General features: G+C 47.8%; 1 protein-coding gene across 1 annotated transcript in view; it reads left to right on the top strand.

Annotated features, from left to right (window-relative positions):
• Positions 1-7,062: 7,062 nt before the first annotated feature.
• Positions 7,063-24,584, top strand: part of LOC144754160 (E3 ubiquitin-protein ligase TRIM39-like) — a 61,571-nt gene continuing 44,049 nt past the window's right edge. Inside the window, exons 1-2 of the mRNA XM_078641743.1 lie at positions 7,063-7,476; positions 23,968-24,063. Of these exons, the coding sequence (XP_078497869.1) occupies positions 7,063-7,476; positions 23,968-24,063 (510 nt within the window). The remainder of the gene's footprint in view (positions 7,477-23,967; positions 24,064-24,584) is intronic.

The raw sequence follows: 24,584 nt of genomic DNA, 5'->3' as shown, positions 1-24,584 counted from the left end.
CAGCATTGGTCTGCTGAACAGCCATGCCACCTCCCTGTCAACCAGCAACGCAAACAACCCCAGACCAGCGGCACAGTGAGATAAGATACAATGGCTGCCAACACAAGTAACACGCAGAAAACACAAGTAATGGCTGGAGCGTCTGCACTAGTCTTAGCCCCTGGTAACTACTCTGGGCTGCATTGAGGCAGGAGCACTACTCTAGGCTACTTTGACAGCATTTTAAGTACAGGTGGTCAGCCGATAAATTAACAGGGAGAGCAGAGCCAGAACCGAGCCAAGGGCCTGCCTCGGATCTTAGAGCCAATGTACGAGCCGAGCCCTGGAACTGTTTGCGATGTAAATCATGTAACACATCATGTAAAATATGATAAAGTCGCTTCAAAATTCAAAGATATGTATTGCTATAGCAGTGAAGCTTTGGCATTAATAAGTCACATTATAGCAGTGCACACAGTAGTACTTACAACAAGGGCACAAGCCAACCTAGCCTTCAGATACAGGGGCGCACGTAGACTTTGACTTCGGAGCAGAGTGCTCTGAGACCCGCCAAGTGACTGCTCAACTCGACAGCACACCGAGACTCCAGTACAGACATACACCTGGGACCCCGGGTCACTACACTTGTAACAGATGGCAGTACCTCAGGCCGGAGCTGATCCTTCCATGGAGGCAGTCACCTACCTCTGCAGAGACCGCCAGCTGTCCTCCCTCGGACCCTAGGCCAGGCTTTGCCCAAGCAGTGGCAACTCTCCTGCCCCGTCCCTCACCCCGCCCGCCCACTGCTCACCTCTCCTGCACACAATAACCAGGAAAAACATGACGCTCTGCGGTGGGTTTGAGCGAAGGAAGAGGCCAGGCTGTGACGGGGGCAGAGGGAACCCCCAGCCGGGGCCAGACGGGCGCCATCACAGCCCGGTCCACAGAGGTAGAGGGGAGGAGGGGCTGAGGAAGAGAGGCGAGGCCATGGAGGACAGACAGGTAACTGGATAGGATGAGGGAGAGACAACGGAAAGGGGCAGTCACACAGAGGGCACAAAGAACCAAACGATAAGATAGGATAGAGGAGGGCCAAGGAAGAGGAGGGTGGAGCAAGGAACCTTCAAGTGTGCGTGCGATAAAAATGGCTCAATGAAGAAAAAGTTCACTTACTGTGTAACAACCATGTAAAGGGGCCAGTAGCCATGGGAGGATACAAATGACGACATGGCCCTACTAAGGAGGGACTAACAAGCCTATTAAGGAATCAAACGCCAGCATTTACGAAGGACAAAGACACAACCCAATGAAAAATATGGGCGGGGCTTCTCCTCGGTACAGTACCTACACCAGATCGCCAGAGCAGCGCTTGCGCATTAGCTCAGGCTCGACCTAAAAATAGGATCTTCAGACCCGATCTTCAGTTCACTACTGGATCTGCGCGAGGACTCTCCGAGGACCGCCTGCTACTGTGCACTCTGCCAGACTGCTGCTGTAGCTGAAAAGACTGCTTGGCTGCCTGGAGCCTGCGTCGAAAACTCACAGGTCAGTCCTGTTGGCCAGCCCGCATCTTCACTTGCACCCAGGACTACGAGAAGTGACTCCAAGGGCTAGTTTACTAATCTCCTGTTCAGAGCCACATGGACATAAAAGGCTCCCACCATCTTTAACCTGCACCTGGGCCCAGCCTAAGTGAGCCCTAAACCCCCAAGTGGTGTCCCACCAGTCCTGGGCCCTTGGTTATGGTGTGAAAGGTGCCCAGAAAGCCAATCGTCAAAACTGAGGACTTGTACAAAATGTGGGCAAAAAGTGATCTGACAACTAGGAGGAGACCGGGACCAGACTGCTTGCCTATCCACCCGAGGTGCATCGCTGGTCGGATATACTTAGCAGCTTTTCCCACTGCGTTCTTCTCCGCAGCAGCAAATTTGTTTCAGCGATCCTGCGCCACAGGGGTATCCGTGTAACTGTCTTTGGATACAGCCATTCGTCACACTAGAAATCTTTCACTTCCATTTCAGCGACCAAGTCCGAATGTAGACATTTTCAGTGCAGCTTCAACCTAAGGCAATCTGACGATGACGCTTCCTCCTCAAACACCTCCTGCAGCCTTGCCCTGCTGAAATGTACCTTCTCAGGCATTTTTCTTCAAGAAGTTTTTAAAGTCAAAAGGTAAGCACTGACCAGGCCAATCCAATTATTTTATTTGAACAACACTGCATCGCAGTCGGCCTTAACTTTCGACTTTGATTCGGTCTCGCGCTGCTGTAAGTCCACAGTTGGCCCTTTGATCTTTTAGGCGCCATTTTGAACCTTAAACATTAAAAATTAATAGCTCTGGTTCCACTGACTGGATTTTGTCATTTTGGTGTCAAATCATTATTTTAAATATTTTCTACGTTAATAAACTGGTTTAGGACTTTTCTTCGGTCGGGTTTTCACTTTAATATTGTTTGTGTGCAACATAAATATTTTCCACATTGCCTCTAAGTAAAGCCTGACTGCTTTTTGTGCCAAGCTACACGAAGTTAAGTACAGCTTACTTTAGTGACTTTTTGTGGTTCACCCAGCAGGGGACTGTGGCTATTGCCTGACCAGGGCTCCCACCCCAGTCAACCAACAACCACGTTTCTCACAAAGGAGGTTTTCACTGTTGTTGCCCCATCTTATAAATACCAGGATATGTTGAATGCCCTTGCCTAACATGCTTCAATCAGCCAGAGCCTTTTATATGACCCTCGGCAAAACTAGCTGTGGGGCAGTGACCTACAGACAATGGCTTAAATCACATCTTCCCAGCTTGGCCAAACTTTGTGACCTTGAGTAATTACTTTCCTTCCATCTGCCTCCTTTTGAATGATCATATTTTTAAGAGCACCTTGAAATAATTCAGTACAAGAACTGCACTGTACTAAATCATTTCTCATATATGGTTTATCAGACAATAAAGTTGCTCCGTATATAGCAGTAATAAAGGCCTTTCATAGGAGACAAAAGACAACAGATTTGTTTCCGCGAGTCACTGATAAAATCAGTATTCCGAAAGTGTGATAGGTTTGTGCCAGAGGTAAGTACTTGAAATGCTAAGGCAAGGAAATCCAAAATTCTGGATTGGCATTGTGGATACAGGAAATGGAGTACTGTGTTTATAGTATTTTCTTCTTTATTCAAATGCAAGTGAACACAAGAACAGCCGATTTGTGTGTCACCCAAAAGGCCAGCGGGCCAAGGGTTTTTTCAAGGCAAACTACGACACTGTAATACAGTACTCCATTTCCTGTATCCACGCCAATCCAGAATTTAGGATTTTCTTACCCTAGGATTTTAAGTACTTGCCTCTGGCACAAACCCATCACACTTTCAGAATACTTATCTTACACCAGGTGGCCCCTGGGTGAAACCACCTGATGGGTATGTGCTATACCAATGATTGGGTCCGGTCCCATAGTGTGTGAACCCTGGCAGCACCCACAACCTGAATGCCCTAACTAATACAATCAGGGCTGAAGGGGAAAGAAGTTGATATCCACCCAGAATCTGGATTGCACATTGTCTTATCAGGAAACCTGGGGCCATATTATCCTGGGGCCAGATTATCGACATCAAACCTGGGCTTCTATTGGAATTCTATAGGGCATATTATCAAGCCCCATATTGCCGCTTTAGCTGCAGTTTCCTGCAACTAAAGCGGCGATAATGTTATCGCCCGTTCTTGATTATATGGCCCTAGTTTCAATCCCAGCTTCCCAGCTTAACCAAACAGTGTGATGCTAGGCAATTACTTTTCTTCACAGGGCCTCCTTTTCATTGAACTGTCTTTAAGCATCTCTCGTTCCCTCTTTAATGCGTTAGATGTCTGTGTTGTGCCTGTCCTGTATGGGTGACAGATTCATGTGATGTTCCTTCTCCTACTGCCACTTGCCTGTAACATAATATTTGTGTTTTGCGAAGGTTGTGCTGTGACTGTCGATGTTGTACCTTTCTTGTGAAGTGAAGCTCGGCATTAAACCTTCAACTAAATATAGGAGAAAACATTGCACATTACCAATGCTTGTTTCAGTGAATGATGTGAGTGAAACATTGAACATATATGTGCAGTCTTTACTTTTGGTTTTAGATATAAAGCAAGTGATTTTTAAAAAGGACTGCATGACTTTGTAAAGTTTTAAAACATAGTTGACATATAGCCAATTCTGCCATTTTAGCTAACAGCACCCTGAGTGCGGGGGTTGAGTCCATAATGAAACTTCTAAAAGCAAAACTACAAGACCCACAATGCAACATTCTGTTGACTAAAAAGCCAGAGATGGTATCATGCGTCTTAGTGCCACTTGGTAGACTTGTGAAATTCAAAATAAACCTTAACTCCTTCCTGTCTGCCTTTCTTCCTGCAGGCAATAATGGGTTAACCAGCCCAGAGATTGAGAGGGCACAGACCTCTTTTTCATGTAAACAGCACCACCACCTCCGGCTAATGGGCAAACATTACCCCTCCTTGGGAAATAGACAGGAGACCTCGTTTGCCAGCACCAGGCGAGAAGCAGCAGTTAGAAGTGTCTGTGACACAGAGAGAAACAGTAATGGCCTCTCACTGCCCCTTCATGGGCCCTCTTCGGGGGTTGGTGTTTTTGAGGGGGTGTGCACTGAAAACAGCCTTGTGATGTGCCCTGTGTTCAACAGGTGCAGCACGTGCTGTCCCGCGAGAGCCGCTGGTGGTAGTAAGTATATTGTGAGTGGTGAGGAAAGTGACACACCGCACTCTATCCTAACTTGTTCAACCCAAACAACTCTGGCCCCTTCTTTTTAAGAACTCCCCCCTTTGTGCAGCACGTGGCCCAGTCCACTTCCAGTCTAACTTCGGTCTGCTTTAGCGCCTCGCTGGCTGTCCGAAGCGCTATATTAATGCAATCTGAATACAATGTACTGTTTGGCAGTGGCCATTCCTTGCAGAAAAGACTGGCCTAGCGCCGGAACTCTCTCTCGTCCATGCCCAGCACCTCGCCAGCTGCGTTAGTGGGTATTGTGCTGTGGCATTGATACCAAGGAGAAAGAGGGCAAAGCACTGGCTTTCTACCTCTGTGTTTACTTCTCTGCAGCTAATCTTAAAGCTGCAACGCTGTAGAGACAGGCACTTCTGTTCATTTGTTTCAAGTTGACCTGGAGATGGAGTCCACTCAAGCTGTTTGTGTCCTGTCTTGGCTTTTCCAATGCTTGTTTTGCTAATGTTGTCTTCATACTCTGGAGGCCATAACAGATTTTTCACGCTTAACTATGGGACATTTTATACCTTTTTCCTGTTCTTCCTTCTTCCCTTTAATGTTTCCATCTTTTAGTCTTTCTTTCTTTTGTTTATTCCCCATTTTGAATGTGTTTCTCCTTGTGTAACTGGCACAGATACTTCTCCTTCTCCTCACCCTTTCTCTCACTACGTCTCACCCTGTCCCCCCCTCTTGATTACTGTTCTGCTCCCATTGTGGGTGTGCAACAATGCGTATAGTTCACGCCTCTGTCCCTCTGTCTAGGGTGTCCATGTTTGTTGTTTCTGTTGAGACCTTATTATTGGGCACCGACCCTACAGGCCTTTGATCACCAGCTTTCTTCTTCTATCGCACGACGCTGCCTCTTTCGATTAAATCCGATCCATCCGGATCCCCTCTGGATCCTCTCTGGATCCCCTCCGGATCCCCTCTGGATCCCCTCTTGATCCCCTCCGGATCCCCTCCGGATCCTCTCGCCTCCTCCATTTTGTTGTCAAGAGAACAGGTAATCACAGGCAGTGGTTACAATCTTCCCTCAAACATAAAACAGTTCCTGTAAAGGCCTCAGCAAGTGAACCTTTACACGGCCAGGTCATTTACTGGCCTGGCTAGTATTTGTATGCAGGGCTGGAACACATGTTAGAAATGCAGCGATAAAAGGTATTTTACAGGCTTTGAAACATGAACCTAAAATAGCAAATGCAGTGAGAAATTGCCCAAAACGTTTAAAGCTGTCTGTGCAATTCTTAAACAATTATTATAATGAACATTTTTAAAAAAGGATTTTACAGAAAATCGTATTTAGGTGACAGCTTATGGCACTCACAGAATCCCAATACAAAGCAAAGTTGACTTTATTTTAGCTGAGAAAGTGTCGAACCTATAAATAAAGCACAGGCAGCAGAGGAGTCAGTTCTCTGCCATGTGACTGTAACTTGAACCCGGAAGTCCCAGCGCAGCCAGAGAGGGACAGACGCACAGACACACCCACTGCACACAGAGAGGGTCAGACGCACAGACACACCCACTGCACACAGAGAGGGGCAGACACACAGACACACCCACCGCACACAGAGAGGGGCAGACACACAGACACACCGACTGCACACAGAGAGGGGCAGACGCACAGAGAGGGACGGACGCACAGACACACCCACTGCATACAGAGAGGGGCAGACGCACAGACACACCCACTGCACACAGAGAGGGGCAGACGCACAGACACACCCACTGCACACAGAGAGGGGCAGACGCACAGACACACCCACTGCACACAGAGACGGACAGACGCACAGACACACCCACTGCACACAGAGAGGGGCAGACACACAGACACACTCACTGCACACGGAGAGGGACAGACACACCCACTGCACACGGAGAGGGACAGACGCACAGACACACCCACTGCACGCAGAGAGGGGCAGGCGCACAGACACACCCACTGCACACAGAGAGGGACAGACGCACAGACACACCCACTGCATACAGAGAGGGGCAGACGCACAGACACACCCACTGCACAGAGAGGGACAGACGCACAGACACACCCACTGCACACAGAGAGGGACAGACGAACAGACACACCCACTGCACACAGAGAGGGACAGACGCACAGACACACCCACTGCACACAGAGAGGGTCAGACGCACAGACACACCCACTGCACACAGAGAGGGGCAGACGCACAGACACACCCACTGCACACAGAGAGAGACAGACGCACAGACACACCCACTGCACACAGAGAGGGGCAGAGGGACAGACACACCCACTGCACAGAGAGAAACTGAAACTTACCTTCACTTCCTGCATTTCTGCATCATGGCGGCAGCAGCTCAGCTCGGGAACCTCCAGGAAGAGGCCACTTGTTCCATCTGTTTGGAATATTTTAAGGATCCGGTGATGATCGATTGTGGACACAACTTCTGCCGCTCCTGCATCACCCAGAGCTGGGAGGGAAGAGATGGAAACTTCCCCTGTCCACAGTGCAGGGAAATATCTTCTGGGAAAAACCTCCGACCCAACAGGCAGCTGGGGAACGTGGCGGAAATGTTAAAACAGCTTCATCTGCCCCCCGTGAAGCCCCCGGAGGAGAATCTGTGCGAGAAACATGATGAGAAGCTGAGGCTGTTCTGTGCAGAGGATCAGAGGATGATATGTTTGGTGTGCCAGGAGTCAAACGACCATAAAACTCACTCAGCAAGTCCCATAGAGGAGGCTGCAGAGGAGCACAAGGTATGTGTGTGGTTTCTCTGCAACTACAAGTGAAGATCACAGGGTTTGTCTGTGGAAACTCAGGGATCAAAAAGCCCTCTGTGAACCCCATCAAGGAGGCAGCCTGAGAGCACGAGCTATGTGTGCACGTAAATGTGGCGGCAGTGGTATATTTAAGATGGCCAGCACCTCAGCTATGTTTGCAAGGGAGTCAATTCGAATCTCTTCTCTTTGTCTGTGTGCTCAATGTCTTTATACTGTGCCACCCAACAGTAATCACTTATATATAGCGGGAACCCCCCTATATATTAATCAATTTTAACATTTAGACAGAGCACAACAACAGATGTTTTAAAGACTGGTTGAGCCCAACCAGTTAAAGTTTTTAATACAAAAATTCTTCCAGTGAAATCTGTTCAGCCAACAATATTCTTGACAGATGTTTCTTAGTCCCAATATTGACGCAGCCACAGCCGACACGTGTTTCGTCGCGCCCAAACGGCGGGACAAAATTTCAGTTCCGGCCCATGTTTCAAGTTCAGTCCTGGGCTCCAGTGTTAGTGGTAGTCCGGTCCACGCTGGTTCCCTTTCTGCTAGTAGCAGTCCCGCCGTTTGGACATCGATATAACGTTGAGCAAAACCCGTGTAGATTCCCTTCGACTTATTAAGGAGCATAACCGAAGATATACGCTGTGACATTGTATTAAAATCTGAGTTCCTCGTACCTGGAACCAGTAACTACTTCATTTTTTCGAACTTCATCCAAGATTTAAGAGTAATCCTTCACGGACGTGAAAACACCAGATCGGTTCGTCTGGACTATTATATCCAGCTACATCGTGTTGGACGAAACATTCTGGACACGTGATTTTGACATGAAAATTACAGATTTCTTTTGAAGCCTTGAGAAAGTTGCGGAGCGCGACGAAACACGTGTCGGCTGTGGGTGCGTCAATATTGGAACTATGTGTGCACGTGTTCAGAGGTGACCAGTCATTCTGTGTAGAGGAGGAGGAGCCTGCAGAAGAGCTCAAGGTATGTGGAGGGAGTTCAGAGTTCACTAATGAAGACACAATGAATCCCACAAGGGAATGAAAGGTATTCAAGTCGGATTTTAGGGATTACCGGTTGTTCAAGCCTCATAGAAGGGGCTGGAAAAGAGGACAAGGTGCGTCTGTGGGCATTCAGGGTTCACAAACTCACACAGTGAGCCCCACTGAGGAACCTGCAGAGGAGCACAAGGTGTGGGTGTTCTGGAACCACAAGCGAAGTGCACAAGGTATGTCTGTGAAAATGGAGACATTTCAAATTCACTTGATAAGCCACATCATAGGGCAGTGGAAGAGTACACGCTATGTTCGTGAGGGTTTAGGCATCACAAGTCACCCTTTTTATATGGTGACAAGATCGCTCCATGTCACTGGGAGACCGCTTTTCCATTCCTGGACTTTGCCTTCACATATCACAGGTGACCACAACTCCCAGAATGCACTGATATGTTAAATCAAAAGCGGAGAATTGGAATAGTTGTGTCTAGGTGGCATGGAGTCAGTCATCTGGTCACCCTACCTGTGTCAGGAGGCTGCAGAAGAGAACAGGGTGTGTCTGTGGATGTTCAGGGAATCAAAAGGCAAACCACGGAGAGTCCATAGACGCGGCTGATAATGAGTTCCAGGTATGTGTGAGGCCTTTATAAGGAGTGTATGTGTGCAGGTTCCACAGAGGAAGAATCCACAGAGGGGCGTTTCGGGACCACACGTGAATTCCTTTGTGAAATCTTTAGGAGGATACAAACTATGCTTTGGGGCGTTATGGGATCAAACGTCACCCTGTGCATCCCATAGAGAAGCGTGCCCAAGAGCACATGGTGTTTATGTGGGTGTCCAGGGTTTTCAAGAAAAGATACTCTGTGAGTCTCACAGAGGAATACAAGGTACATATGTCCACTTTCAGGGATCACAGGTTGTACACTATGGGCCTCATGGAAGAGGATGCAGAAGAGCACAAGATATGTCTGTGGGTATTCAGGGATCACAATGTAAACTGTGGACCCACAAGATATGTGTGCGGGAGACCACTATGCAACCTGTGGATCCAACCCAAAAATCACAAGGTAAGTTTCTGGATGTTTAGGGATTAGAAGGACTTTTAAATCTCCTGAGGCGGAAGCCGGGAGAAACGCTGATTGTTTTAAACTTTGTGTGTAATATTGTGTGCTTTTAAACCTACCTGCCACTCTCCCCGTGCACTCCCGCGCAGCGGACTCTAGCGCTGACGTGGGCTACTATCTTCAATTGCCGCCATTTCCTCGGAAGACTGAGGCCACGCCTACTACCCTCAGGCCACGCCCCCCACATCAAAGTACTTAAGGCACGCTGACTGCGAGCGCGACCAGAGGACTTTTAAATCTCCTGAGGCGGAAGCCGGGAGAAACGCTGATTGTTTTAAACTTTGTGTGTAATATCGTGTGCTTTTAAACCTACCTGCCACTCTCCCCGTGCACTCCCGCGCATCGGACTCTAGCGCTGACGTGGGCTACTATCTTCAATTGCCGCCATTTCCTCGGAAGACTGAGGCCACGCCCACTACCCTCAGGCCACACCCCCCATACACTATAAAAATGTGTATCTCCCAGATGCGCAGCAAGCCTGTCTGCGCCCGTCCACGACCGACCGGGGCCAGGGGCACGCCATTATGCACAATCCCTCACTTACTCTCCCGCACAACTCCTCGCCCTTAACAACCATTGGCCACTAAATCCCGTGACACTCTCCTATGCCCAACATCTTGGCATTGCCTCATCTAAGCCCGCCACACCGGTCCCTCCTCCCCCTCCCATTACCGCCCTCCTCCTGAACACGAGGTCAGCTGTTAAGCATCAGATTGAAATATTTGATCTCCTGGACTCCAAATCTCCGGATTTATTGTTTTTAACTGAAACCTGGTACAGACCCGATTCCATTCCAAGCATCCTGGCAGCCCTCCCCCCCCTTTACTCTATGCTCCACGTAGACCGACCGGAGGAGAGAGTGGGCGGCGGGGTAGCCCTGATATCCCGTAAGGGACTCCATTTCCAGACACTCATGTCGCCCATGATACCCGCAGCCGATTGCCTTGTAGTTCGCTCCACCTCTTTTAACATCTCAATTACTTGTGTATTAATTTATCGGCCGCCTCAATCATCCTCAGGCTTCCTCTCTGCCCTTCAGGACTCACTCGCCACCCTTGTAGTTAATAGCGCCTCTGTTCTCGTGCTGGGAGACAATTTCTGGCCCACCGACCCCGCCGAGGACATGAAATCCAAGGACTTCACGCAATTGTTACTTGGCCTCAATTTTACCCAGCATGTTCAAGGTCAAACCCATATCCGGGGCCATATTCTTGACCAGATCTGGACTTTAAACATCCCGATTTCCACTCCAACCATCTCCCCCTGTTCATGGTCCGATCACTCCATCCTCGCCTTTTCCTTCGATCGGAATAAAAAAATTACAGTCTCTTGCCCTAAGAACACCCGGGCAAGAAATTGGAACCGAGTCGATATTCCATCCCTATGCAACTCGTTCGCTGCCACCTCCCCGGATCTATCGGGGCTGACCCCACACTCCCAGGCTGCTACCCTTGATCGCTGGCTTACCAAAGCCTGCGACCCAGTGGCTCCCCTGAAGCGGATCACCATCAACCGCACTCATAATGCCAACAAGTGGTTCAGCCCTGCTCTCAAAGCTAAGAAACTGGAACTACGGCAAGCTGAGCGAGCGTGGCGAAGAGCCTATTGCCCAACCCGGAAACAACACTATATCTCCACCCTTAGCGAATATAAACAAGCCATCCTGGTAGCTAAGACAGATTACTTTTCGTAGCGCATTCTGGCCGCAGAAAGTCAGCCGCGCGAGATCTTTGCCACCGTCCATGAACTGGCATCCTCGGACAGAACTCAGCCTAAGATCCCCCCCTCTCAGGCTTTATGCGACTCACTCAATGAATTTTTCACTGACAAAATAGCTCGTATCAAAGCTAACATTCCCCCTCCTTCGCTCACCTTTTCCTACCCCCAGCCTCCCGTTAATAATGCGTCCCTCACTTCCATCCCTGCACTTACTAGGGAATCCTTGCCCCCTTTACTTAGTCGCGTCAAGTCGGGCTCCCCAGCTGACATCTGCCCGGCACGCATTCTCCGTCAGATCTTTATTGAATGTCTACCCCCTGCTGTCACCCTTCTCAATGATTGTTTTACACACAGCTCTGTCCCTGTCACTTTTAAGACTGCCATAATTCTCCCCATTCTAAAAAAAACGGGGGTTGATTCCTCCTCCCCGGCAAACTATCGCCCGATCTCCCTTCTTCCCTACCTGGGTAAGGTAGCTGAGTCTCATGCCACTCAGGCACTCAACGCCTTAATTGAGGACAGCAACTACCTTGCGCCCTGCCAGGCGAGCTTTCGCCCCCGCCACTCCACCGAGAAGGTGGTCATTTCGGTCATGGACCAACTTAGAGAGGGGCTCGATACTAATGCCCCCCAGGCCCTTGTCCTCCTAGACTTGTCCGTCGCTTTTGACACGGTGGACCATTCCATCCTTTTGTCCCGTGTCAAGGCGGCGGGCATAGGAGGGCAAGCATTGACCTGGATAGGCTCCTTCGTAGCAGACCGCACCCAGGCTGTCCATCTGCCCAAATTTACTGCCCCGCCGCGCAGGGTGCAATGCGGTGTTCCCCAGGGCTCCTCTCTTTCCCCCCTTTTATTCAACCTTTATATCTTCCCTCTTATTTTCGCTCTACAGCAAATGGAGGTCACAGTCTATAATTATGCTGATGACCTCCAACTAATCTTTAATTTCTCCTCCCCCTCATCCGGTGTCACTGCCTTCCAGTCGGTCATGCTGTTTATCCGGGATTGGATGAATGCCAACCATCTGAAAGTCAACGCGGATAAAACTGAGCTGATTTTGACTGGAGGCAGTGGCAACCCCTGGTCCCCCTCATTCTGCCCCCCCCTTGGCCTACCTCCCACCCCATCCTACTCCGTCAAGACCCTTGGCATCACACTCAATCACCACTTGACTCTGCACTCCCACATTAGTTCTGTAGTATCTTCCTGCTTCTTTACCCTTCGCACCATTAGGAAAGTATCTCGGTTTTTCTCCCCTTCTGCACTTAAATTAATTGTTATGGCCATGGTCTTATCGAAAATCGACTACGGGAACATTATTTATAATGGCGCCCCCGCCTATGCACTCCAACGCCTCCAGCTAGTGCAGAACGAGGCTGCCCGCCTGGTACACGGCCTTTCCAAATTTCATCACTCGTCACCCCTCCTCATCACCCTCCATTGGCTTCCCATCAAGCAACGGGCCCTTTTCAAACTTGGCTGCCTCACTTTTCAAGCCTGGATGGGCACGGCCCCCGCCTTTATCAATTCTGCCATCATTAACTATTGCCCTTCTAGACATCTTCGCTCCTCTACCAAATCCCTACTTGTCATTCCCCGTTTCAAGAAATCCATATCGGGTGGCCAGAAATTCATGGTCCTCGCGCCCACTTTCTGGAACACCCTCCCGCTCCATATTAGACTCTCTTCCTCCTACATGGAGTTTCGTAGGGCCCTCAAGACTTTCTTGTTCCAGCAGGCGTTCGGCCTATAACCCTCCCCTCTCTTCATGCCCAGGATTTTTTCTTCCTCTAGCGCCATGAAACTGCACTGTGAACGTGCTCTTTATAAATTTTTAAAAATTCAAATTCAAATTCAAGTGAATACACTCTGTGAGACCTATATAAGTATCTGCAAAAGAGCACAACGTGTGTCTGTCAGAGCGCTGAGATCACAAGCCACATGGTCCTGTTACACCACAGAAGAGGTGCATTAATGAAGGGTGCAGCACACGGGCTCATCAGACACAAAAGGAGACTTGTAGCAATGCAGGATGTAGCCCACGGGATAAGACGGTCCTCTGATGCAGAAAAAAAAGCGGTGCAGTAATGCAGGGTGTAGCACACAGGCTCACATGGTCATCAAACACAGCAGAGGAGGTGCAGCAATGCAGGGTGTAGCACACAGGCTCACATGCTCTTCAACGCAGCAGACGCAGTGCAGTAATGCAGGGTTTGGCACACAGGCTCACATGGTCATCAAACACAGCAGAGGAGGTGCAGCAATGCAGGGTTTGGCACACAGGCTCACATGCTCTTCAACACAGCAGACGCAGTGCAGTAATGCAGGGTTTTGCACACGGGCTCAGATGCTCATTGAAGACAGTAGAAGGTGTTGCAGAAGAGCTGGATTGGTGCATTGTGGAGCACACAGGGTCACGAGGGGTTTGATGCTGATGACTCTCCAGCAATGCAGGGTTTATCAGCTACAGAGGGAAGTGCAGGGTCCAGGCATGGCAGGCTTGCATCTTTATTAGGCCCAAAGTGCATTTCTCCTATAGCATTTGTTGCATGAAGTACACAGGCTTTGGGGATCCCTCAAAGGATGAATGAACGTCAGGCTGGCTTAAGATCACAGGCTCAGAGTCTTCGGCCTCCTCACCTCGCTAGCGCCCAGAAACCGTTGGGTGTTAGAGAGCTTAATAAATCCTTTCAACTTCAACTTCAGCTTCACCTCAAGTTGCTGAACACTGAACCCTCTACTTGCATTCAGTCCACCTCCTGGGACCTTCAGTAGAGGTCCTTCCTCGGTCGTGGGGGTCCAGCGCCTCCTGTATAAGGGAGACGGCCATCATTCCCATCTCTGGTCTTAAGCGTTCTCTTCAGTAGCGGTCCTTCCTCGGTCCTGGGGGTCTAGCGCCTCCTGTAGAAGGGAGACGGCCATCATTCCCCTCTCTGGTCTTCAGTGTCTCTTCAGTAGCGGTCCTTCCTCGGTCCTGGGGGTCCAGTGCCTCCTGTAGAAGGGAGACGGCCATCATTCCCGTCTCTGGTCTTCAGTGTCTCTTCAGTAGCGGTCCTTCCTCGGTCCTGGGGGTCCAGCGCCTCCTGTAGAAGGGAGGCGGCCATCATTCCCGTCTCTGGTCTTCAGCGTTCTCTTCAGTAGAGGTCCTTCCTCGGTCCTGGGGGTCCAGCGCCTCCTGTAGAAGGGAGACAGCCATCATTCCCGCCTCTGGCCTTCAGCGTTCTCTTCAGTGCTGTGCAGAGCTCCATAAAGGTAAAAGGGGACAGTTTACATCCTGTCCTAGTATAGTTTGCTCCAATCCAACTGTCCGGCCAGAGTCATAGTTAGCCCCAGACTTTTGGAGGGAACCAGTGAACTTGAGAGTGAACCACAAACCATCGCTCCTTCCATCAGGATAGATATGAAATCCAGACTGTTCACTTGACCTTAAAATATTCTAATGGAGGGCGGGGGGTGTGAGGAGCAGTGAAGGGGGACTGTAGGCACTGACTACAACTTAGACTGATTCACTCTACAATAGAAAGCGTTTCACTCACGCCGAGGCCCCCATCGCTGCACTTGGGAACCTCACCTCACATGTTCCTAAGCACAGCATCCTATAGACCTGGGCCTGAGGGTCCCTGAGCCTGACAGCATTGTGATGCCCTGATAATTGTAATACAGCGCTACACACATTGTGCCAAAACATGCATCCTGCACATACAGTCAGATGGAGCCCAGATATGACATACTACACCGAGTCAGAAGGTAGTGTCAGTAGGCGCTCTCCTCTCCGGGTTTATAAGTGATGCAAATGATCTTAAAGGTCATCTGGGCTGGAAGAGGGAGCCAGTGTGGGTCCTTTAATGCGCAGGTGATATGATTTCTTCAAGCCCTTGATGAGCTGCGCCGGTTCATGTATGCTCCCTTTCAGGGGTGCTAGGGTGGTGTTGGGGAGACCAGGGCCTTGTCTTTGCCCCGAGGGAGATGGCTTGTACGTTTGTTCTGAAGAGAACTGGAACCAGGCGTTCTTGGTCCTCTTAGCAATGTGTTGCTTGAAGGAGAGGTCTGTGTCGCGGGTCGGGGTAAACAGTCTTGACTCTGGTTTTTAGGTCTCGGCTAGCCGCGCGAAGCGCGTCTCCGCCGAGAACCTTTTGTCGGCGTGTGTGCTTCCCAGGAGACAATCCTGGCCGCGCGCATCGCCTTGGAGGCGATTTCAAACTGACACGCGCACGCGAACGAGCACTGTGGCCAGGCACTGTCTCCTGGGAAGCACACACGCATGCGCATACACACACACACACACACAAGCGGACACGCACATACATACAGAGAGACTCACCCCCCCGCACACATACACACACACGCGCGCACACACACGAGTGCACCCCCCCTCTCCCCTGCCGTCGCACACATGCATACACACACAAGCACACAAACACACACACACACACACAACGAGGGAACCGAGTCCCCCCCCCCCCCAGCCCTTTTCAACTTACCAGGTCAATTCTGAGGGACTCTGCTCTCCTTCTGGCGTCGCAAGATGCTTTCACTCCGCCTTCTCTTCCGGTCCAGACGCAGCCCCGCCCCCGTCACAGGCGACTTTGCCTGACTTCCGGTGAGGCTGCTACAAAATAATGCTGGGCTCGTGAGTAACAGTGACTTCCTTGTTTTGTTTTGTTGTTATGTTACCGTACTTTGTATTTTATTGAAACGCATATCTGCCGTTGCTATGACTGTGTGTCTCTGTCGGATTGCTGAAGTGTGAGTTTTCGCTGATACATGCCGTTTTCTTCTTCTGCAGTATCGTTTAGCAGGATTGAGCGTCTGTTTCCCTTCGATTTCTTCGTGTGTTCCCTTGTCTCCCAGTGTCCTAGTTTCTCTGTGTATGCACATTCCTGTACTGCTCCCTTACTTCTCTCCATGTCCACTTTGCATCCCTGTAACCTTGTACCTCTTGTTCCTCATTGTGTGTACGTTGATCTCAGCATCTGGCACTTTTGAGGGGCCACATTCCCGTCCATTGTGTTTTTTTGTCCCGCTGTCAGGCAGAGATCAGACACATGCAAATCAGATACGTTCCTTCTCCAATAGGAAACTTACAGCAGAAACTGTCATGCCCGGTCCCTTCTGCAAATTGGGACACAATAAACTTCAGTCTGGTGGTGGCCTATTTTTGATTTCCACAGTGAGGTTCAACTTGAGACCAAGGCACTTTGTCAGTGGTAGTCGCCATAATGACAGCAGGGCTAAATATTATGCATGTGATTGCCATTACTATGACAGAGATGACCACTAAAGTGACAAGAATGCATACAGTAAGTGCAGAATGCCTGCAATGTACAGGGCCACCTTTATGCCAGAGCTGGAAAGAAACTATTATGCCAGGTCTAACCACCATTATGCCAAGAACGATCATTAGTATTTTAGGGACGTGCACCACAATTCATAAAATGGCCATCACTCTGCCATGGAGGTATGGTATCAGAATATCATCTGACAAAGTAGAATTCCCTAAGTAGTGTTTACAAAAAATAACTTCTTTGAAGTTCGTAATATAAAATCTACACTCGGTGAAGTAATATTTTTTAAAATTATATTTATGCCAGACAATATTTGTTGTTATTGTTGTTCTAAAACACAACTGACATGGATGATCACAATATGCCAGTGTTATTATTCCAGGGGTGGTCACCATGCTGGCAAAATGTGTCAGAAAATATCACGGTAACCAATAGACAGATACACACCCACAGACCTAGGCCGACATGCATGCTGACACATACTTACATTCTCCTAGACACACAGCAAATATGGCCGCTAAATGTGGATTTGCCTTTCTATCCCTACACGGCTGTACTGCCATATCGCCTGCTCCAGACTGAGGATGGGATCCAGAGAAAGACAGAGGTGGGGACGTAGTAGATCACAGGACATACACTAGATGAATGTCTGTCTGGATTCCTATTGGATATATCCAGGGCCCCTGGAATTATGTGGCAGGGAAGCACCAAATTATGCAGCAGGGTTTACTACATTTTGCAGCAAGTAAAGGCAAATTATGCAGCATAATGGGGCACATTTTCTTATACTAGTACTTCATTTTTTTGTAGTTTTCACACCTGGAAATACTGAGATTTCCTCTCATTAGTACACGTTTAACAACCAAATCATGAAAAAAGGAACAGAAAGAGGACTGGTTAACCTTTGCAAGGGGCTTTCCACTGTGCACAAACCCATGTCGCAGCGTTTTTAGTAACTTTTGAACTGTTTGAGCTAGAAACAATTTTTGTGTTAAAATCTGCAGATTATACAGTAGATGATGTATTATGTGGCAAATGCGGAAATTCATAATTATGCGGAAAAATGACGTGGCCGCGGAACGCATAATTCCAGTGGCCCTGGATATATCCCATTCTGAAATCCACAGTGTTTTTGTGTGCGTGTTGCTTTGCTGCCTGTCTACTGCCACTCTTGATTGTGGGCCTGCGGCAGGGGAGTCTGTTAGTCTCCTCTTCTTCCCTCGTTTGTCTGCCCCTGTGACGTCATCTCATTTGCCCAGGTCGAGCAACCGCCTCTGACTCTTTATGAATCTTTAAAACATCAGCAATATATTCACTTATCAGGCACTAATTTATCTAAATTCTGATGGTGCATAATTATTAATATATACTGTATACTTTTTAGAAAAGAACAACATTATAAAAAAGTATATCATTTACAATACTAATAGCTCTAAACATTGAGACCTATTGCATTGTAAATGCTTGTTTTTTTTAACTGTTGGCATACAGGAAGTATTCAGTTTGTGGGGTTTAACTTTAGTAAATTAGTTGACAAGATTGCAGGATGTTGTTGATGAAAATATTTTGGTAGAGTTGAGTATCATCTGCATATTGATGGATCTTGATGCTGCTGTCTGTAAGGATGGATCTGAGAGATCCCTTGGAGAGGTTAAAGATGATTAGAGGAAGGAAGGAGCCCTGAAGTACTCTGCAGGAGACGGGGAATGCTTGTGATTGTATACAACCTATTTGCATGAACTGGTGTCAGCTGGTGAGGTTGGATGTGATCCATTTCAAGACAGTGTCTTTGAATTCCATCGTGTTTTCTGTGCGTTGATCAGGGCCAGCTGGTCGCCTGTGTCGAAGGCTGCAGAGAGAACCAGGGGGTCAGGGGTCATTCTTGTAGTTAAGGAGGAGGGTGTTGTCGACTAGTTGGAGTGTGGCTGTGTCAGGCTCCATACACAGTTATTGTGTTTATAAAATGTGGTAGCTTAGATATTTTCACTTGGTTCTGTGTTGTTTTGGAATTTTTGATAATGTCTCTAGGACAAACTTTCTTCTTTAGTGTCAAGTCTATCTGTTTCCATGCTTTGGGCATAAAGTGTGCTCAATGTCCAGTCGCAGTAAGTGCCAGTGAGGAAGCTTGTTTCCATGGACCAGGGATTCTGATCCTTCTAGGCAAGAACCGGTACAAACAAGCATTGGCATAGCCAATAGGTCTCGTCTCTGGGACCTTAAAGATGTTTTGCCAGAGGTGTTAGGAAGTTTGGAAAGAGATGCAATTTAACATGAAGGGATCCCACATCTCATTGATACATTCAGTACCTGCAGTTTAATCAAACGAGAAGAGGGAATGTGGGAACCTCTTATAATATCTCAATCACTGGAGAAGGCACGCTTTACTGCAACTTGTGCTTGCTTTCACCTTATACAAATGTAACACATGATCCGAGGCAGTTGAATGATAGAAGCGAGAAGTGAGGGAGAGAGAAAGAGATGTAGAGGAGAAGGGAAGGAGAGAGTGAGAGAGGTAGGGACACAGAGGGAGGGAGAGACGGAGGGAGTAGGAAAGAAGGGAGAGAGGAAGGGATGGAGGGAGGGAGAGGGGAAGGGCCGGAGGGAGGGAGAGAGAGTGAGTGAAAAAAAGAAAGAATGAGAAATAGCAATGAAGAGAGGGGTGAGAACGAGAAAGTAGACAAGAGTTAAAGAGAGAATAGAGAAAGCAGAAGAGAAGAAAAATGAGAGGAAGAGAGACACACATGTAGCGCAGGAGCAAGACTATGTGAAAGAGAGAACGAGTGACCGAAAGAGAGGGAGTATGAGAGAGCGAGCGGGAAACAGGGTGAATAAGAGAGATGAACAGCTAGAGAGGGGGAGAGAGAGATGGGCAGAGACTGTGTGGGAGAGGCAGGTAGATGTCACCGCAGCAGAGCTGTCCCTTTCCCCTTGGGTCAGTAAATACTCACACAGGTCAGTGTGAGGGGCGCAGCCTTTCAAGCGCTATGTTACACAGTCTAACTAAATACTAACTAAACTGTTTAAGCAAAACAAATCGGACATTAAAAGGAAGCGTAAATAAGAGAAACGAATGCTAATCCGAAATGCAGTTTTAGCAGGACCCCCTTGAAGCACTGACATTTTACTGTAGCGCGGACTGTGGCGCTGGTGTTTCAACCTACTATGTACAATTTGGCATGGTCATGATCTGCACTATAGAGCAGTTTGTAGCTGTGGCGTAATGAAACTTGAGGGTGGCCCCCCCCCTGCAAAATACTTTGAGAGGCCCCCCTCTGGACGCACTCAAGCTCTCAGGCCTGGGTGCCGTGCTGAGAGGGCTTCTAGCGCTTGGAGCCCCCATCCCCCGCGCTGTGGGGGCTTTGTAGCCACCATTCAGAAGTTAACATGATAGGCTGAAAACATCCCAAATACGCATTTGTATCGAACCGGCAATTCAAAGCAGTAAAGATTTCACAACTAAGTAGCAGCAGCCACAGATTAGCAATATTTTCTCTAACATCATGTTAACAAATCCATGGACATACACATACATACATACATTCCTAAATCCAGTGTAGCATTTGCCGTTTATACTGAAGGTAGAAGCAAAGAGGGACCCGTTTATTAAAAGTTTGTAAATGTAAAAAAACACTAAACATTTTATCAATAGGAACAGTACAGCTTTCCAGTATTTTTTTGATTCACACAAAAAAACAACAACCCAAGAGTACGCAAGCGCATCTATGATCGCAGTTTTCCATTCATACTCCTCGGAATGAGAAACTTTGGCAACGTGCACAAATTGTTCCCCATGGAGAAATCCCATCCACTACACCCAATGACATAGGGGAGGTGTTCAATCCCAACAAAGCATATCACTTTCGTGAACCAGTAGTTATGTGCTTTGCAGGATGTAAAACTGTGCACACAATAGATTAGACTACTAGCATGATTTCAAGTTTGTGGGTGTTTTTGCACGTCCTTTGGTTACTCCTAGCCATAACTTTAAACACAGTCCACAGTACGAGTAGACTCTGCAGTCCAATGTAATCTACAAAAGTAACAGTCTGCAAATCTTGAATCCGTGGATCGAGTAATTTGTGTACACAGGAAAGCAGAGATGCAGAAGGGCGAAAAAGCAAACGAAAGGCAAGAGAAAAAATTGAAAAGAGGCTCAGAGGGGATAGAAAAACGTAGAAAAAGAGCAGATGAGAGGCAAGAGTAACAAGCAGGAAGTGGGATAAGGGATGGGGTGGCAAATGGTGAGCACTTTCGCGGCCTCTTTGATGAACTTCAAAGCGGCAGCGAAAGTGCTCACAGAGGTTGCAGGCTGACAAATGGTGCGCGCGCCAGGCGCACATGCACTGTACCTCATCCGCCTGCAGCCTTTGGGAGCACTTTTGAAAGCCCCTTACTTAACTCTCGCAGAGCAACGCATGCGCGTTGGCTCAGAGAGACCTAAAAAGGGACATCATTGTCTGTGATACTTGGGGCTGGTGCTCACAAAGCAGAAATACTTATTTTTAAAATTATGATCCAGTCATCTGTAATATGGACAGGGGCTATAGTTTACAGACCCCCAGGCCAAAAAAAGCTAATTTTGTAAACCTTCTACTGGAACTCATTGCGCCTTATGTTCTAGGCGCAAATAATTTCATTCTCATAGGAGATTTTAATTATCATGCGGATTTATCACAGGACTTCGATACCGACCAATTGGTAACTTCACTACAGACATTAGGACTGGAGCAATTGGTAGTAGGTCCTACCCGTCAGGACAGACATACCTTGGATTTACTGTTCACCAACTCCACTAAAGTCACAGTTGAGCAACCCCTACTTCTACTTTGGTCGGATTATCATCTGCTAAAATGTGGCTTTTATTTGGATGCTCCAATAACTAGCCAGGATAATAACTGTGCCTTAATTAGCCCTGGCGAAAAGTCACCCCTACATCCTTTTCTACCCACTTTAATGCGTAAGCCTTACTACATACAGATAATGTAGATCAAGCAACAATGGCCTTTGAAGAGGCCATAACTTTTGCTTTGAACACAGTAGCACCCATGTCAAGGGTCAAGACTAAAGGCAAAGTATCTCCATGGTTTACATTTGCATTAAAAACCGAGAGATTGTCCAGTAGAACTGCCGAACGGCACTGGAGGAAAACCAAAACTACTATAGATCGAACCAAATATAAATAAATCCACCGTACCTATTTAAATAATATTAAACAGGCTAAAAAGTCTTATTTAACAGAGAGGATTAATAATGCTGCTAATTCCAGCAAAGAGCTATATAAAATTCTGAAGGAGTTTACCACTCCTCAGGCCAACCAGCGCACCCTTCCCCCCCACACAAGAATGGGTCGATAGAGTATCCTCCTTTTTTGACGAAAAGGTTAAAGCTATTTATTGATCTTTCCCCCAGGACAATGCCAACAATATTGATGTGCACTCAGCTGCGAAGAGCCAACCATTGTTGCCTCTGCTGGTTGAATTTAAAACTGTGACCTGCGAACAGGTGTCAGAAGCTATTGCTAAGATCAAATCAGGCTCCCCAGCTGATCCTCTTTCCCCTCGATTTTTCATGCAATTAGCACCCCGGTCGATAACAAAATTGACAGAGATTTTTAATATGTCATTAGACCAAGCGATGGTGCAGAGAAGATGGAAAACAGCTCACATCAGACCTATCCTGAAGAAGCCCACCCTAGATTCCAGGGAACCAGGCAATTACCGTCCCATCTCGCTGCTGCCTTATTTCGGGAAGGCGCTTGAATCCTTGGTAAACAAACAACTTACTATCCGTTTGGAAAGTCCTGGACTTCTCGGCATATCGCAATCAGGATTCCGGTCGGCGCAAAGCACCGAAACCGCAGTAGTAGAGATGGTTGATAACAACAGCTGGCTTTGGATAAAAGAGAATCAGCTATGCTGGTTCTCTTGGACCTGTCAGCCGCCTTCGACACCATCTCCCATGACATTTTAGAACCACGGCTCTGGGAGATGGGGGTTCCCTTGGACCTGTCAGCCGCCTTCGACACCATCTACCATGACATTTTAGAACAACGGCTCTGGGAGATGGGGGTCTGAGGGAAAGCTCTGGACTGGTTTAAAAACTATCTAAAGGACCGTTCTACGACTGTGCATTTAGGTTCCCTGGCCTCATGCAGCAGACCAGTAAGCATTGGAGTTCCCCAGGGGTCAATCCTGAGCCCTATGCTTTTTAATCTTTATGTAACACCGCTGGCCAGGATAATCAGGTTTTATGGATTCGAGATAGTGTCATATGCTGATGACACTCAGCTGTTGATCATATTTGGTCCTGACCCTAAAGATACAATGATCCGGTTTAAAAACTGTCTGACCCACATTAACAGCTGGATGGGCAACAACAAATTACAGCTAAACAGCAGTAAAACCGAGATTATTCTGTTCGGCAGGGCCGAAGAGTATTGGTCTAGCAGCTGGTGGCCTCTGGCATTGGGCCCATGCCCGTCCCCAAAACAAGCAGTCTGCAACCTTGGAATAACGACTGACAACAAGCTATCCATGAAAAATCATGTCAATCTTGTGCTGGGTACTTTGTATGGAATCCTGCGGAAGCTACGTAAGATCTTTAAATGGCTACCTATTGAAGCCAGGAAGCCACTGGTCCAGGGCTTAATTGTAAGCCGCATGGATTACGGGAATGCCTTATTAGCCTCCCTAAATGAAGACCTCTTTTCTAAACTGCAAATCTTGCAGAATACTGCAGCCACATTGATCCTAAATCTACCTCCAAGAGCTCCCTCAGTCCCTAGTCTGAAGTTTCTCCACTGGCTTCCAGAGGTCATTTTAAAATCTTGTGCCTAACTCATAGAAGTATCTATGGCACTGGGCCTGGTTATTTAGCGAACAAAACTCAAAAGATATCAGCCAAAAAGAACACTAAGGTCCAGTTCAAAATCTCTTCTTACCCCACCACGAGTCCACACCGTACGCAATGGGGGTCGATCTTTTTCTTTTCTCGCCCCTCATCTCTGGAACAAGCTGCTGTTTCATATTCTGTCTATTGCGGATAACCAGCGTTTCCGCAAATAATTGAAAACGTGGTTGCTTGATCAGAAATAACGGAATTGGATATGACCTTCAGTCACTGGAATCTCCGCATGCGCCACCAGACCTACCGGTGATATGTGCGCTATATAAGATTCTCTGACTTGACAATCCCGATATGTGTGGCTGGTGCTAGCAATACTAATGCATGACTGGTAAGTACAGTCTGGACATGTGTGGCAGGTACTGTAGTGACTCTTTTTTTGTAATTAAGACCACACTCTACATATCTTTATTTGTTGCACTCTCATCCCTACAGGTGAAACTTCAAGAGTGGCTGCTTGTCCTGAAGAAAGAGGAGGTATATTTTCTGGAGTCTAAACTCAAGGAAGAGGAGCAATATAAAACCATGAGGGTGAGTGGCTGCTGTGAGTGCTGTGTCTCTGTATATGTCTGTGCCAATGTCTTTGTGTGGCCTCTTAAAGTTCAAGACACACAGAGGCTGATGAGTCACCCTACAGACTGGGTTATGGTCCCCCACCAAATAAATATACCGACCGGAGTCATTGCACCTGGATATTGGGGCCGAAATCGGACAAGGGCTCGTCCTAAAAAAACATTAAATCAAGTATTACTCTTCTAACCTTAAGGTAGTACTTGCATACTCACATGGTGCGTGTTAGAGTATGTGTGCAGTGGTGTGGCAATATCTGTCTGTGAGTACGTGAGCATGTTCACGCTTAGGTGTACGTGTCTAAATATGTGTTCATGTATGGATGGTCCTGGAGTTATCTTTGGGAGTACATGCATGTTTGCGCGTCCCTATATCTGTCTGTTTATTCTGCATGTGTGTGTGTCTGCATGTTCATTTCTAGATTTTGAGCCCGAGAGTATACAAATACATGTCCTAATCTTTATGCATGCGTGTTTGAGGTT

Source organism: Lissotriton helveticus, chromosome 5_1 (assembly GCF_964261635.1).
Source record: "Lissotriton helveticus chromosome 5_1, aLisHel1.1, whole genome shotgun sequence".
NCBI classification, from domain to species: domain Eukaryota; kingdom Metazoa; phylum Chordata; class Amphibia; order Caudata; family Salamandridae; genus Lissotriton; species Lissotriton helveticus.
The sequence above is the reverse complement of the archived record's forward strand: the minus strand, read 5'-3'. Positions and strand labels throughout refer to the sequence as shown.